Raw genomic sequence first — 17,164 nt, forward strand, 5'->3', positions numbered from 1 at the left:
CTGCCACACTACAGAAGGTTAACCTTTCACTACCACACTACAGAAGGTTAACCCTTTCACTGCCACACTACAGAAGGTTAACTTAATTGATTGATTGAAAACTTTATTAACAGATTGCAGAATGGGTGGTACAATACAGTACAGCTCAATCAACACAATTGTTAAGGGGATGCAGACCAGAGAAAGACTTTCATCTTGTTTACATCAGGATCCCCCATTTTCAATTCATCGTAGAAAATAATGTTATGAATGCCCGAAAACATTTGTGATGTCACAGTATGATGTCATAATCAAACATTCTAGAACATTTGTGTATCTATTCAACAATTCTCTCACAGCTACAGAAGGTTAACCCTTTCACTGCCACACTACAGAAGGTTAACCTTTAAATCTAAACATCTAAATGCTTATTGATGTAGCCTTTCCTTCAGCCAATACCTTGACCCCCAACATTACATGGCTTATGTGAGGCTTCCAACAAACCTTTCACTACCACACTACAGACGGTTAACCCTTTCACTACCACACTACAGAAGGTTAACCTTTCCTTATAATACATTTACATTTAGTCATTTAGCTTTTAGACTTACAAATTGGACCTTACCTCAACAAGTCCCACGCCCCCATGCCCAGTAGCGACAGCTGTGATTGGAGGATCAAGAAAAGGGGCAGGGTTTGAGATAGGTCTTAATAAAATTTGTATCTCAAACCCTGCCCCTTTTCTTGATCCTCCAATCACAGCTGTCGCTCGCTAAGCGACAGCTGTGATTGGAGGATCAAGAAAAGGGGCAGGGTTTGAGATAGGTCTTAATAAAATGTTCAATCAATCAAAAAGAAGAGGGCAGTAATAGTTCCGATAGTGAAGCCTGGGAAGGACCCTACTAGTGCCTCTAGTTATAGGCCTATTGCGCTGACTTCCAATTTGTGTAAATTGATGGAGAGGATGGTGGTGGGGAGGCTTACTTACCTTTTGGAAGGGAGGGGCCTGCTGTCGCCGGTCCAGAGTGGTTTTAGGAGGGGACGTTCTACTTTGGATGCATTGGTGAGGCTGGAGACTGACATTAAGAAGGCTCAGGTGATGAAAGAGGTGTTGGTGGCAGTGTTCTTTGATATTGAGAAGGCATATGATACGTTGTGGAGGGAGGGATTGTTGTTGAAGTTGGATAGATTGGGGGTGGCGGGGAGGTTGTATAATTGGATTAGGTCCTTTCTGAGTGGCCGTTCGATTCAGGTTCGGGTAGGGGTGGAGCTGTCGGCAGCATATGTGGTGGAGAATGGTACTCCGCAGGGTAGTGTTATAAGTCCTCTTTTGTTTAATGTAATGATTAATGATGTTTTTGCGAATGTGGATAAGAATGTGGAAGTGGCACTTTATGCTGACGATGGGGCAATCTGGAGGCGGGGGCGGAACCTGTCGCATGTCGTTAGGAAGGTCCAGGGGGCTATCTTGGTGGTGGAGGAGTGGTCAAAGGAGTGGGGTCTCCGGTTTTCCGTGGCGAAGACCAAATGTGTGCATTTTTCAAAGAGACGTGTGGGTGGGGATGGGGGGCTGTTTTTGTATGGTCAGCCAGTGGAAAGGGTAGGGGTTTTTAAGTATTTGGGGCTATGGTTTGACTCAAGGCTAACGTGGAGTGTGCACATAGGCCAGGTGGTGGAGAAATGTAAGCGGGTGTTTAATGTGATGAGGTGTCTTTCGGGGTTTGAATGGGGGTCTGATAGGTCCTCCATGTTGGCTATATATTGTGCGCTGGTTAGGTCGGCATTGGATTATGGCTGCATGGTGTATAGCTCAGCGGCACCGACCACACTGAAACGATTGGACGTAATACAAGCGAGGGCCTTGAGGCTGTGTTGTGGGGCTTTTAGGTCTACGCCGGTGTGTGCACTTCTGGTTGAGGTGGGGGAGTTGCCGTTAGGGTTAAGGAGGGACAAACTATCGTTGTCCTATTGGGTGACACTGAAAGGGCATTTGGATAGTCATTTGACTGTAGCTGTCCTGAGAGAATGTTGGGAATATGCTGTGAAGCCAGGTTGGGGATTTGGGTGGACGGTGAATGGGAAGGCGAGGGAGTTTGGTATGGATAAAATTGTGTTTGGGCCGACCATAGTGGTGCCTCAGGTCCCACCGTGGCTTTTTCTGACACCTGAGGTGGACTTGGGGCTGATGGAGAGTAGGAAAGGGGCAGGGATTGGTAATGTTGGTGTGTGGGTGGATGATTATGTGGGTCGGCAGTTTTGGGAGTTTATCCCTGTGTTTACGGATGGGGCCAAGGATCCGGTTACAGGTCGGGTGGGGTCGGGCGTGTATGTGCCAGTGTTTGGGGTTAGGTTGTCCAAGAGGTTGACTGATAACCTGTCTGTTTTTACTGCAGAGATGGTGGCCATAATCATGGCCTTGCAGTGGGTTGAGGAGGTTAGGCCGGATAGGGTGGTCGTATGTTCGGACTCTGCGTCTGCCCTGCAGGGTTTGTCCGGCCCTGTGTCATGTAGGGAGGACCTGGTTACTGAAGTACATATAGCGGTTTATAGGCTGGATAGGATGGGTGTTAGGGTCAGGTTTTGTTGGGTGCCGGCACATATGGGGGTGAGGGGAAATGAAGTGGCTGATGGATTGGCGAAACGGGCGCTTGGGATGGTGGGGGGGGAGCTAGTTGTGCCGTTGGGTAAAGGGGAGGCGAAAGCCCTCATCAGGGCCGCAACTGCGGTGGAGTGGCAAAGGCAGTGGGATAGGGAGGTGAGGGGGCGGCATCTGTATGCGAGTCAAGCCTCTGTTCAGGTCGACGGTGGGGGGGCTGGATAGGAGGAGAGAGGTTGTGTGGGCCAGATTGAGGTTGGGGCACTCAGGGCTTAATTCCTCGTTATTTAGGGTGGGGAGGCATGAGACTGGGGGTTGTCCTGCTTGTGGGGAGCTGGAAACAGTTGAACATGTGATGCTTCATTGTGTTCGGTATGAGAGGGAGAGGGGGATCTTGCGGGATCAGGTGAGGGAGAGGGGGGGTGCAGAGTTTACGTTGGGCAGATTGTTGAGGGATGAGGTGGGCAGTAAAGTGGTGCGGGATTTGGTTTTGGGGTTTGTGTTTTCAATTGGTTTGGGGGGTAGGATTTGATTTGAATTATATTTAATTAAAAATTGTTTGGTTATTGTTGTTTTCCTTTCTTTATCGGGTTCTAGCTTGATCTGCTCCAGTTGCTGGGTTGTACAGTAGGTGGCGGTATGCGCCATCAAATCCCAAGAGAAGGAGGAAGAGGATATGGTTGAAATGGATTGTTCAGTATGTGGCGGCATGCGCCTTTAGTGGTTGCGATCTGCCATTAAACCATTGAAGAAGAAGAAGAAGAAGAAGAAGAATCAAAAAGACATTTGCTGTTATCTTCGTGTGCGACTGGCGCCCTCTCTCGGTCAGTGTGTGGTACTACATTACTACTATGGTTACAGCTCTACGCCGCAACAGCAACAGCGCCGCCCTCCCTCCGTACAGTTTTTTTGTAGAGGAAGACCCCACAGCCGGGTACAGCTCGGCAAGGAAGGGGTTAATTAAGTAGGTAGGGGTCCGGCGGCGGCCGCCATGAACAAATGAATTCGCGGGGAGTTAGATTTCAATTTCACAAAGGAGAAAAAGTTCTGTGTTTTGAACCCGACCCGACCAAAGCCAAGGTGCTGTATGACGCGAAGGTAACGTTGTTATTCGTTTTGTTGTTGCACGATGTCGCTGCTCATGCGCGCGAATTAAAGAATGTCGGCTTCAGCTCGGGCTCTACTTGAATGTGTGGAATTGGGACACTGGTTGTTTTGTCCCGTTACTACTAGGCCACGGAAGGCGCACTGGTTCGGCTCGGCTTAGCTAACGTTAGCCCCAGCTAGCTCCATACAGAGTGGGTTTACTGCATGGGTTACTTCCGGGGTACGCTTCATTCTTACCCCACTGCCTCGTCTCGGAAGAGCGGCGTTATGGGGTGCAGTTCATTGAGTGGTTTTGATTGACAGATTGCAGAATGGGTACAGTAATACAGTACGGCTCAATACATACAATTGTTAAGGGAATGCAGACCAGAGAAAGACTTTCGTCTGGTTTACATCAGGGTCCTCCATTTTCAATTCATCATAACATATATGACATACAGATGGACAGTACTGCTACATCTATACATGTATGACATACCAGATTTGCAAATACAGTACTGTTTGTGATACAAAAAGAGTCCAGAAAAGAGAGTATATACATTTGACGTAGAAACTGTACATTGGAGTTCATTGAGTGGTGCTTGTTTAGGCGCCACAAGAAAACGCGAACGTACACCCCCCCCCCCCAATTTAACGTTATGCTATTTAAAACATATTTCATTCATTACACACATCTAAAATAAGCAAGGAAAGTGCTTAAATTAATTTAATGAAGTTTAATTTCAACAAGTTCAAGTGCAACTACAGGACCATAATAATAACATTATGATGATAATCATACACTTATTTTATATCATTGGAAAGCCCTAGTTGGTAGCTTCAAAATGGTACCAAATATGAGGTACTTTGAAATACCCAGTAACTAATAATCTATCACAATCCAATGCAATCTCATGTTCAGGGATTTCCTAAAACATACAGATGAGTTAAATAGTGAGCGATAAGAGTTTTCATGCTACATATTCATATATATGTATATAGAGGTAATACTGAACAATTGTTGTGTTACACTTGTTTTTACTTGACTTCTTGACATTCTATTTTATACTTATTATACTTGTTTATACTATCTCGTTATTATCTAGCACACTCTCAGGAGCCAAACAGAGAAACATTTCATGGCAAAGTGTTCTGTATTTCTGTATGACAAATAATAAAGAAAGTTGAGAAACTTGAACATGTTACAGACCCCGCTCATATCAACTGGGCCAAAGTCAAGCAGCACGTCACTGTGTAGATAAACAAACGCACCTAGCATTCAGCTAACTAACCTAACACCAGGTTGGCCGTGATGGCAACACGCTCGGCCAAACTGTGTGTTGTGTAATTTGACAACCGTGAACTGATATAGCGACACAGTAAGTTCCATTTCTACTCGAACTCGCTGTGCAAACGAGTGTATTTTACGAATTAAACGTTTTCACCGGTTGACGCTGCCATGGTGGCTATAACTAGCTAGCTAGCCGGTGAGCTAACGGTAGCTAAGTGGTGATGAGCTATAAAGTGAGCTGCTGTGTGAACGAGACTGGTTTGTTTACATCGTGGCTGTGACCCTGATGATCCATGTTGAGAAGTGTTTCATCTGATGGTGGAGGACGACGTGAGGGCTTGTCATAATGTACAGTTTCTACGTCAAATGTATATACTCTCTTTTCTAGACTCTTTTTGTATCACAAACAGTACTGTATTTGTAAATCTGGTATGTCATAAATGTATAGATGTAGCAGTACTGTCTATCTGTATGTCGTGTATGTTATGATGAATTGAAAATGGGGGACCCTGATGTAAACAAGACGAAAGTCTTTCTCTGGTCTGCATTCCCTTAACAATTGTATGTATTGAGCCGTACTGTATTATTGTACCCATTCTGCAATCTGTTAAATAAAGTTTTCATTCATTCATCCCAGTGATGGTTGGGAGACACACAGATACCCAGCACACATCTTGCAGACTGACTGTCTCACACATACAGGCACGAATAGCTAACGTTATATGCTATATAGCGGTCTGGGTTGAAAAGGATGGAATAATAACCCCTGGTTTACTATTATAATGTTGACTTTTGTAAGTTTGGATGATATCCTGTTTTTTTTGTTCCTACAACCCTCCCCTTCATTCCTGACAGGTCTAACTCTATCCGTTATACACTATTATTATTATTCCATGGCTTTTTGATGTTGACCTTTATTATCACACTCATCTCTGCTAACTAGCCTAAATAATGTCACTTAGCTTTAGCAGCCTAATTATACTGCTGTGACTTTCCTCATAGTGTGATCAATAATATACACTATAGACCTTTTCAGAAGAATGCCGTTGCTAGGGAAGCAGCTGAATTAAATTAATGATTGCAGAATGGGTACAATACAGTACGGCTCGACCAGAGAAAGACGTTTGTCTTGTTTACATCAGGGTCCCCCATTTTCAATTCATAGTGAGCTTGGGCCATATTGTATATTTACTGTCAGCTAATTGGCAAACCCTACCACAAGGAAACTAAAATAAGTAAGGGTCATCATCACATCAGAATACCACCATTCTATGCTCTGCTTGGTGCTAGACTTTGGTGCCAATTCTATTGAAGCCTGTGTTAAATTCTAAATATACCAACTATCTGAGGAAATATACATCAACAAATTGCAGATGATTCTGACATCCAAGGTAATTAACCTGTTTAAATGAGAGGTCATAAACGAGGTTGATCCCATTCAACTCAATGTCGGGTCAAACTGAAAGTTTCCACACTTGGCACCAATGTGCGTTCACACATACTACACACACAGTCAGTGACGTGATGACCGTCCTTCTTTTATAGTTTCCTTGCCCTACAACAGGAAATAAACTTGTCCTAAAATAGAATGTTTATGAAAAGATGTATAATAGATGTCTTTGTGTGTGTGGTTTCCGTGTTTTCTCACACCCAGGTCGTTGATGTTGTGTTAGGCAGTGATGAGCGTGGAAGGAGACTCCCAAAGTACCTAATTCACTTCAACGGCTGGAATGTGAGGTAATAATGTGACTTAGCTTAGCGGCCCGATTACTGCCAAGTGGAGTGACGAGTTACCATTGCATTTCTGTAACTTAACCCTTTCACTGCCACACTACAGAAGGTTAACCCTTTACTATCACACTACAGACGGTAACCTGCTGTAGTGTGGCAGTGAAAGGGTTAACCTGCTGTTGTGTGGCAGTGAAAGGGTTAAGCTTCTGTGTATTGTCGCAGTTAAAGGGTTAACCGTTTGGTAGTGCAGCAGTGAAGGGGTTAAAGGAACATGGCAACATTATGGGAAATGCACTTACCGTCTTCTTCAGATTCAGACAAGAAGATGGATACCAATTTCCTCTCTGCACATTCAGTAGAAAGCGATCCAGTTGCCAGGCAGCCTATCTTAGCACAAATTAATGGAAGCAGATATGGACCACTAGCCTAGCTTAAAACTCTGCTAATTTGTGCTAAGCTAGGCTAGCCTGCAGCCGGATAGTTTTATGGAGAAGACGGTAAGCGCAATAGCATAATGTTGGCATGTTCCTTTAATAGCAACAGGCTGAAGGTAGGACTGGGCGGTATGGGAAAAATCATGATATTCAGAAGCCCTTTTTTCAACATTAACATCATCATGTATATCACACTTGGAAAATAATGTGTTAGATATTCCAGATTTGGTCTGCTGCATGGTAATGGAAAGTGATACAATCCTCTGAAACTGTCATTTTCACTTGACATTGACAAACATTTGAGAAATCATTTTGTGAAAAATATGACATACTATTTAATTATTATTAAAATTCTATTTAAAAACATGATACAATATTGCAGTTAAAAGAACACGCCAACATTTTGGGAAATTGGCTTACTGTCTTAGCTTAGAAGATGGATACCACATGTGCACATGTATTGGGACTGCCCACCAGTTAAGACATTCTGGAAAGATGTGACCCAACAATTATCAAAACTCGTATCTTGGAATATACCAGTACACCCCTCGGTATTACTATTGAATGATGTTTTTGAGTTTGCAGTAAATCCACAGCTAAAGAGATTGGTTTTATCGGGTATCACAGTAGCTAAAAAGCTGATCGCATCACGCTGGTTTCAACCGGAAAAAATGTGCCGGAAAGTTTGGTTTCTTACATATCTCGATGTGATTTATCAAGAAATATCTACAGCAAGAATTCTGGGTCTCAATGAATCCAAAATGTCAATGTGGTTAGAAGTGGTGGAGAGAATAAAAGCTAGCTTATAATGGTAGTGTCTGGTTAGGTGCGAGGGATAATGGAGGTACTACCCAGGGTGGGGTCCGGGAGGGGGGGGGGTTCGAGCTGGAGCATATGTGTGTAGGTTTTTAGATAACAGGTATTAGGGGTATATCTTATATAAGACAATTAACTAAAATGTGATTTCATTGGATGTGCTCTGACAATTAATGCTTGTATATCTTATCGTGTGTTGTCATGTTTGTTTATGTGTTTGTTTAAAAAATTATAAAAAAATAAAATACAGAAGATGGATACCAGTACCTCTCTGTGCATTCAGTAGAAAGCAATCTGGCTGCACGTTAGCCTAGCTTAGCACAATGAATGGAAGCGGACAGTGCCGGTTAGCCTAGGCATTGTCCAACTAACACCTCTCCCGAAGGCTAACCGGCACCGCCTGCTTCCATTCATTGTGCTAAGCTAGGCTAACATGCAGCCAGATAGATTTCTGCTAAACGCAACAGCGAGGAAACTGGTATCTATCTTCTTGTCTCTCTCTGGAGAAGACGATAAGCTAATTTCCCAAAATGTTGGGTGTGTTCCTTTAAACAATATTCAATATACTGGTACATTGACAATATTGTGGAAAAAAGTCAGCACACTGTCTGCCGTGTTCCCAAGTTTAATATAATTTAACACAACGTTAAAGTGTGTTAAAGTATATTAAACTTGGGAACACGGCAGACGGTGTGCTGACTTTTTTTCCACAACCTTACATATCTATTTGAGTCGAGCACCCGTGACTATACTTGGGATGTGCGTGAGTCTTTTCTACTACATTGACAATATTGCCCAGCCCCTAGCTGGCGGTGTAGTGTTTCTCCTTTTTAGGATGTGCCTATAAATCTGACTGTGTGTGGTGGGATGATATTTGTGTAATAACGTGTGTGTGGCCTCTGTTCTGTATTTCAGCTGGGACCGCTGGGCAGCGGAGGATCATGTTCTCAGGGAAACCGTTGAGAACCGCAAATTACAGCGTAAACTGGCACGCAAAGCTGTGGCTCGCATGTAAGTTCAAACCCATCACCGCTCCGTCGCGACTCATGCAAGTTCAGTGTACCATACCATCACAGAGTGTGTCGATAGTATATGCAAGCTGCAGTAGGATTATCAAATTGTTATTTCGATGGGACCAGGGTAGGGCTGGGCGATTAATCTATTTTATCTATTAATTCGAATTAATGATTTAGGACAATTTTGAACAATTAAAATCGATTTTCAAAAAAAAATTAAAAACTTTTTTTTAAGAGTCACCTTTTATTTTACAAAAAGTTATGTTTGGTGAAAGTTAGATTTGCACTTTATTAATCCCAATAGGGAAATTCATTCTTGTTTGATGATCAAGAGGCACCTTTTATTTGTTTTAAGTGAAGTTTGGTGAAAAAGCAAGTTATTGCACTATTAATCCCAATAGGGACATTCATCTTTGTTTGATCAAGAGTAACCTTTTATATATATATATATCTATGTACCGGTATATATTATTATTATTTTAAGTGAAGATTGGTGAAAGTTAGGTTTGCACTTCAATCCCAATAGGGAAATTCATCTTGGTTTGAGAATTTGTTTGTGTCAAATAAAAATAGATGTAAATCGGATTAAAAAAAGAAAAATCTGAGATTTTATTTTTAGGCCATATCGCCCAGCCCTAGACCAGGGCCTGAAAGTAAGGACGTCCCCCTCACGACGTCCCGGGTATGATTTAAAATTGCCACTGCTTTCTCCAGGATTTTAAAACAAGATGGTGCTGAGTCGCAACCAGGGGGTGGTCCGGAGGGGCGCTGTGCCCCCCTGTCCGCGAGGCAAAAAAATATGCAATAAAGAAAGCTATAATTTCCTGCAAATAAAATGGCAAACACATTCCAAATAAGTTATTTATTTAAGTACAGTTTATAAGGTTGCACAATACTTTAATCATTAAACACACGCACATCTGCACACACCGTGGAACAGAGGAACCAAGGACAGAGCAATCCCGTATTAGACAATGATGTGTCTGTTTCTAAGCTGGCACCAAGCTTTCACTGCATAAAAACACGTGGTGGTGCTGGCGCGTTGTCATAGTAGCGCCGCGCCCCTATACCATTGTTTAGGACGAGTCGGGTACGTCACAGTGCCCAAGTGCGTCCACCTTTTTATAGGATTCTATCACATTTGCATAACAATAGCGAATATTACGTACCTTGCGCCGTTTTCATTGGAGTTTTTTACAAAACAACGCTGTTTTATTTGTCCTATATATGCGGATATCATTTAAAAACTTAAATTTTACCATTTTAGTTCCCTTTAGACAACAAACATAATGCTAATGATGCACTTTAATTATGATAATTAGGTGGCCATTCACGGTCACTGTACTGAGGTGACGTGAGGGCGCATTCATAGTTTAACGCTCCTGTGTTCAGATCGCATTTTCATCAACTTTTACCGACCTGCTGACCTGTGAACTGTGAAAAAAGGTCTTGGAAAATGGAGTTCTTTTGTTTGAACCTGTTTTCATCCTTTAAAATCAATGCTGCCATCTACTGTCAGCTGGAAGGTAGTGTCGTTTGTCTACCATCTCATCTCAGGAGCAAACAACATCCCCATTTTATTTGTCTAACAAACAAAATATTAATCACAATCACTTGTCACATTAACATTTGTGAGTACATGTGTTTTCAACAAAAATATGACAAATTTAACACAACAGCCAGCACTTCATAAAATTTTATAAACATTATATAAAAAATACAATAAACATAACTTAGAACAATAACTATTTACAGCACACCATACATATTTATAAATTTTTTCATTCGCTCACTCATTCATACACTCATTCATCCAAACACCAGTAACACCAGAAACTAGCATCTTCGTCCTCCTCCTCCTCCCACTGGACACACATGGTGTGGAACCATTTGTGACAGTTGTCACACTGGACCCACGACACCAAACCCTCAGAGTCCACAGGGGGGTTCGCCTTTTTACACCGGCCACACCGCCAGATCCCCAGCTTCTGCCTCTTGGTGGTGTGACCTGCAGTTAAAAAGAAATTTATTATTATGACGCTGCTTGATTACAATATACCAAGGTCCAATAATAAGTAAGGGATAATGTATAGCTACGAGGTCATTGTCGCAAAATAATTGACCGACACGGAGTTTAAAATACCGAGGCGCAGCGCTGAGGTGTTTTAAACGTCAGTGAAGGTCAATTATTTTGCGACAATGATCGAGTAAAGCTATACATTATCCCGCTTATTACATGGCTAACTTACTAACAATATACCTAATTCATCGACAAGACTAGATCAAATGAAGACGCAGTTGTTCTGTGGCTCTGTCAGCCCAAATAAAGTGATTATTATTATCGGCAGCCGGCAGGTCTCTGGTCTGATTGCATGACTGAGTGCAGCTGTGCATATGCTGAGCAGCACTGATACAGTGTTGTAGTGGGCTTGATTGCGAACAGCTGCGCACAGCGGTCATTATTGTCCCACAGCGGTCATTATTGTGTGATAACGGACCTCTGACACGGGCTATTGACCAATCACAAGCAAGCATTTCGGCGAATGTGAAAACGCCATGTAATAAATATGAATAACTATCTATATAGTACTTTTCACACATGGACCACAGTTCAAAGTGCCCCACAGCAATTTGTATAAAATCAGCAAATTTTTTACAAAATAAATAACAATTCATAAGTTTGCCCTGACAAACTCAAAAAACATAAGTAACATGCCGATGGGTGTCGTGGGTCTGGCGTGGGAGGAGGAGGATGTCGATGCTCCTGTTGGTCCAGGAATACAGGAGGCTGCAGACACAAAAAGGGAGCACCACTCAAAAAAATTATTTTGTTTGGTTTGGTAAATATTGCGCTATGAACAGTCTATCAGTGTACTGTGTGTGTGTGTAGGCCGTAGGGGCAGGTACAATAAGAGTTTTTCTTCCTGTTCCTTTTGGCCATGGACATTTGTAGATCGTGTTTTTTTCACAGTTGTTTGAAAAAGCTTACGGTGGGAGGGAGAGGAAGTTGGCTGGGACACCCGGTGGGACTGCGGTGGGACTGCCGGCTCTGAGAAAATGGTTAAGAAACAATAAAACATGATTATTTATTCATAAAAAAATTTATACTTTTTTGCTAACTGAGAATGTTGTCTCCCAAATAACTGTTAAAAGAAAACAAATAAATAAATACCATCCATTATGGCTGTTGGGGAGGAAGAGGTGGAGGGGTGGTGATCTTCCCCTCTCAAAGCAGGCAGGCGAGTGCTGGTGTGGAGGCTAGAGGCGGGCAGCAGACTGTGGGAGGCAGAAGAGGGGGGCATGGAGGCTGAGGCTGAGGGACCGGCGATGGAAAGACCGGAGCTGGTGGTGGGAGCGGCCCCGGGGGACACTCCTCTTCTGCGGCTGGGGAGAGAGCCACCACGCGGGGTACGGGAGGAGGTTGTGGGAGTCCTTAAAGTTTCAGCCCGCTGCCGCTGTCGGTCTGCCCTGGCCAGAGCTCCTGCCTCGGCGCGGGCGGCGCGGTCCTCTGTCTCATCGATGGCATCCGTCATCTCCTGGGCGGTGAGCAGGCGGGCCTTGGTGGTGTTCCTCCTGACCTTTCCAGATCTTCTTGTGAACTCTATCTGGGCCAGGAGTTGTCCCAGGTCCGCTGTGATCCTCCCTGCTGTTACAAGGGGGTGGTTGAGGTAGGGGTTGGGGGGTGAGTCCTGGACTAGAGCACGGGGGCTGGGTGGGGGGCTGGGAGGGGGGCTAGGAGCACGGGGGCTGGGTGGGGGGCTAGGAGCACGGGGGCTGGGTCGGGGGCTAGGAGCACGGGGGCTGGGTGGGGGGCTGGGCTGGGGGGTAACAGCAGGGTTGGCACCAGGAGATGCAGGGGGAGGGGCAGACGGCATGACCCTCGACCAATCAATAGCCGCAGGGTCCAGAGGGTAGAGGCCACACCTCCTGAAGCCAGCCACCACCACCCTCCGATCTTTCTGCCTCTGGTAGGTGTCTCTGAACACCCTTGAAAACTCCTTTTTAGAAATCATGAAGGAGTGGCTAACTGCCGACAGATCTCCCACAAGCCCGGAGAAATCTGCCTTCAAGGGTGCAAAGAAACTCACATCCAGAGGCTGAAGGATGTGAGAGGTGTGTGGCGGTAGGCACAGGAGAATGACCCTCTCCCTCTGTGCCGTCCGGACCAGCTCTGGATCCAGGTGGGACTGGTGACCGTCCATCACAAGCAGCAGCGGGCGCTCCTCCGTGGCATACTTCAGGAAGTGGTCGGTGAACCACTTCCTAAAAAGCTCTGAGTCAATGTACCCCGCTGGCGACTTCCCGTAGAGGGCATTGGGGACTCCCTCCCTATTGTAGGGCCCTCCTGGGTAGCCCCCCTTATAAATAATAAAAGGGGGGACGTCCTCCCCAGCCGCGTTGAGGCAGGCCAGGACCGTGATGTGTTCCCTGGTTCCCTGGGCCTGCCTGTAGGCGTGCTTCGTCCCACGGGGCACAACGACCTTCCTCCGGTTGGAGTCCATCTGAAACCCCGTCTCGTCACAGTTGTAAATATGACGGGGTTTCTCCCTCAGCCCGTGCTCCTCCATGGTGCTGGTGAGGAGCTTGAAGTATTCTTCTATGGCCCCCCTCTTAGCGCAGGCTGCCCTCCCACGGTCAATGGTGTCCGGGATCCGGATCGTGAGGCGATGGTGTTGCCTCTCCCTAAAATTGATCCACCACCCCTGGCCAAGGGATGTTTTTAGGTTCCCTGGGTGACGGAGGTTATAGATGGCCAGGGCGTGGGCCAGGACCTGCGACCTCGTCAGCGGAAACCCATAACTGGCAGAGTACAAGCAGTACTCCACCAGGGAACTCTCATCTTCAGGGGTCAGATAGGTGCCCCGGCCGATGTTGCAGGCCAGAGACACCTTTCCGCTGAGTCGGTCGATCAGGCTGGACTTAGGGACCTCGAACAACGTGGCTGCCCGCCTCGCACTCCACCTGCCTGCTCTGACCTCTGCAATGGCCTGATCCATGGCCTCCTGGGTCCACAGACGCACCTTCCTCTCCCTCTTCCGCATTTGCCGGATATTAGGCATGCTCTGCAAACACACAAAAATATTTTAAACAAGAAAGTAAAATAATATGAACTTTATTATTATTGTACGACTGACAAGTTTATTTTATTTGATTTATTTAGCACATTATTTAAAAAAAACAGTGCTAGGAGGGAACTTATGTGAGTGATTTATGATGAAATTAAATTAGATTTGAATTGTTTTTTTGAATATGGATAAGGAGGTTGTTGACCTCAATGATGAATTTAGTTTATTGCTATGGTTTGTTGGATATGAGTGAAATTCTGATGAAAAGATGCAGAACAATGGAAGGTATCAAGAACATCTTGCCTTTTGTTAATGAACTTGAATATGAATGAGCATGAAACTAAAATGATTATGCTGAAATATTACCAGACATGCAAACACACACACAACCTTACCTTCACCCAGTTCAGCATGGCAGCCTCACACACACACACACACACCTCCATTCACCTGTAGAGAAACAAACAAGCACACACAAACCTACCGTGTCTGCTGTGCTGTCTCTGGACTTTGTCACTGTCTATGCTTCAGATGTTTTTTTATACAGAGATTGAGAGAGAGAGAGAGGGAGAGAGAAAACCAGTTCATTATTTTCCCCGCGAAAATTATTGTTCTCCCTTCGATTATTTTCGCGCAACCTCAGTTCATCACTCGTTCAGACAAACTTAGATCTCTTATTAAGATTACAAATGTACAACACATTTCGTCGGACAAAACACTGGCTATATATGCTAGCAACATAACCAAACAATCTGACTTCATCTTGGGGCGAGTGGGAGTTCGTGTTTAAGGAACAGGAAGCTACTTTTACTTGGAAATCAGCGTCGCCCCGAACACATTCGAACAATTATAACGTTGCAGTGGTACAAACGTTCACATCTAGTAGTCTTTAGATGACTAAATATAGATGAATACTCATGAAATTTGATATATATACTCTAAAATAAGTATGATTTCATATCACCTACCTTTCGACGTGAAAATCTGGTGGGGCTGTGAGGAAAGATCCAGAATGCCGCGCAAGATGGGGCGTGACCGAAGTTGGGTTTGGGCGTTCCCAGATAAAGAGGGTGACCGGGATTGGTTTACGTTCCGTTAATTGATGGTGAATGAAAAAAGGCTGAATTCATATACAACCACATTAATTCCTCTTCAGACCAGGCCAAGTGTAATTTGGAAAGGGTTTCATTGTAATCCATGAATGATGGCACTGATGCTGAGGCAGGGTGCGTTTGCTCTCTCCCCCTGTTGACAGGAGGAGAAAGGGATGGGGGAAGCGACGCCGCCGTCTTCCGGGTGTTGACTCCGCTGCTCTGAAGACTCTCCCTGAGGAGGACCAGGATGAGAGTGACGACGCATGTGAGACACCCCTCCTGTCCTCTTCTCCTCTCCTCCTCTCCTATCAGTCCCTGGGTGTCTGTCTCTGTCTTTGTCTCCCAAGGTGTCCTTCATAGTGTCCTCATGTTGCTGTGTCACGCGGGGCCAGGCGTCGGCACACAACGCTAGAAAAACCGTTTAGCAAACATTTTCACATATCCACAGCAAAAATGCATAGATTAAATTATTAATCTATGCGTATTATTTTTAAAGTAAAAAACATTAAAGTTAAATTATCTTGTGGAATTTAAAACGGCACAATTAATGTATAAAGCAAAAGGTCATGTACTTCCAGGAAACATTCAAGAACTGTTCTTTGATAGGGAGGGGGGTTATAATCTGAGGGGAGAACTCAATTTAAATGTTGTAAATGTACGCACTACCATGAGAAGACACTGCATCTCAATATGTGGAGTGAAACTATGGAACAGTCTAAATGTGGTGCTAAAGCAATGTCCAAACATGAGACAATTCAAACTGATGTATAAGGAAATTATGTTCACGAGGTACAGGGATGAGGAAGGGACTTGATATTCACGGGTGTTTACATTTTTATTTTATTACATTTTTATTTTATTTCTTTCATGTTTTACATATATAGTTTTAGTTTTTTTGTTTTGCATATATATATATATATATATATTTATTTTTGTATGTTTTAAAATAGTACACTCATTGAGTAGTGGAAAAGGGGTAGGATTAAATAAGTGTATACTTCTTCCTACTCCTTTTCGAACATGTAGATTGAGTTGTGTTTTGCTTTTGTTTAGTTATTTGTTTGTTTGTATTCATTTGCATGTTCGAAATAAAGATATCAAATCAAAATATCGATCTTGGGATTTTAAGAATATCTGAATTAAAACGAAGCTATTGGATACCAATCTCTTTATTTCTGTCTTTCTTTGTCCTTTCTGTCTCTGTCTGTCTTTCTTTTTATTTCTGTCACTCTCTCTCTCCCCCCCTTTCCCCTATTAAACCTTTCATCTGACTCTTCCAGGTTTGATTTCGTCGTCGGACAACAGTGACGAGGACGACTCTGACCCTGAATCTTTAAAGAGCGAGGAGAGTGACTCCTCCGAAGATCTTGACAAAATGGTAACTTGAAACGCACATACATATACATTTAAATACATTTTGAATACTTGGATAAAGCATGACAAGTGCTTTTTTTCCTTTCATTTTTTTAATTTACCATTTTTATTGACATTTGTATTGATATAATATACACGCTGATACTATATGATAAAATATATAAAATATCTTGACTAATTGAAAGATTATAATTTTGTCGTTGTATATCCAGAAAAAAACAACAATATTTGTTATAATGTAAAATAAATTGGATAACAATAAAGACAACAACATGTAGTAGTGATAGTAATAGTAGTGATAGTAATAGTAGCAGTAGTAGTAGTGGTAGTAATAGTAACAGTTGTAGTATTAGTAATAGTAACAGTAGTAGTGATAGTAATGGTAACGGTTGTAGTAGTAATAGTAACAGTAGTAGTGATGGTAATAGTAACATTAGTAGTAGTGATAGTAATAGTAACAGTAGTAGTGATAGTAATGGTAACAGTAGTAGTAGTAGTGATAGTAACATTAGTAGTAGTAGTAGTAATAGTAACAGTAGTAGTAGTAGTGATGGTAACAGTAGTAGTAGTGATGGTAACAATAGTAGTTGTAGTGATGGCAATAGTAACAGTAGTAGTTGTAGTGATAGCAGGGCTGGACGGTATGGTCTAAAATGTATATCACGGTATAATTTTAAGCAT

At 43.4% G+C, this 17,164-nt stretch overlaps 2 protein-coding genes across 4 annotated transcripts in view; one reads left to right on the forward strand and one right to left on the reverse strand.

Annotated features, from left to right (window-relative positions):
* Window positions 1-3,484: 3,484 nt before the first annotated feature.
* Window positions 3,485-17,164, forward strand: part of LOC311242903 (MSL complex subunit 3-like) — a 55,276-nt gene continuing 41,596 nt past the window's right edge. For 2 of the 3 annotated variants that reach the window (XM_084331966.1, XM_084331968.1), the window contains exons 1-5: window positions 3,485-3,673; window positions 6,607-6,689; window positions 8,849-8,944; window positions 15,241-15,374; window positions 16,390-16,487. In XM_084331966.1, the coding sequence (XP_084188092.1) occupies window positions 3,575-3,673; window positions 6,607-6,689; window positions 8,849-8,944; window positions 15,241-15,374; window positions 16,390-16,487 (510 nt within the window). In that variant the 5' untranslated portion in view covers window positions 3,485-3,574. The remainder of the gene's footprint in view (window positions 3,674-6,606; window positions 6,690-8,848; window positions 8,945-15,240; window positions 15,375-16,389; window positions 16,488-17,164) is intronic. The other variant, XM_084331967.1, reaches the window with a different exon arrangement.
* LOC311242892 (uncharacterized protein) lies at window positions 10,633-15,030 on the reverse strand. The gene is made up of 6 exons (XM_084331956.1): window positions 14,984-15,030; window positions 14,500-14,535; window positions 12,122-14,012; window positions 11,939-11,998; window positions 11,666-11,737; window positions 10,633-10,957 (listed from the first exon to the last, which is right to left on the reverse strand). Exons 3-6 carry the CDS (start codon window positions 14,007-14,009, stop codon window positions 10,755-10,757), a joined length of 2,223 nt encoding a protein of 740 aa, XP_084188082.1. The 5' UTR covers window positions 14,010-14,012; window positions 14,500-14,535; window positions 14,984-15,030; the 3' UTR covers window positions 10,633-10,754.

This window comes from Notolepis coatsorum, assembly GCF_963971535.1.
Source record: "Notolepis coatsorum genome assembly, chromosome: 1".
Taxonomy (NCBI): Eukaryota; Metazoa; Chordata; class Actinopteri; order Aulopiformes; family Paralepididae; genus Notolepis; species Notolepis coatsorum.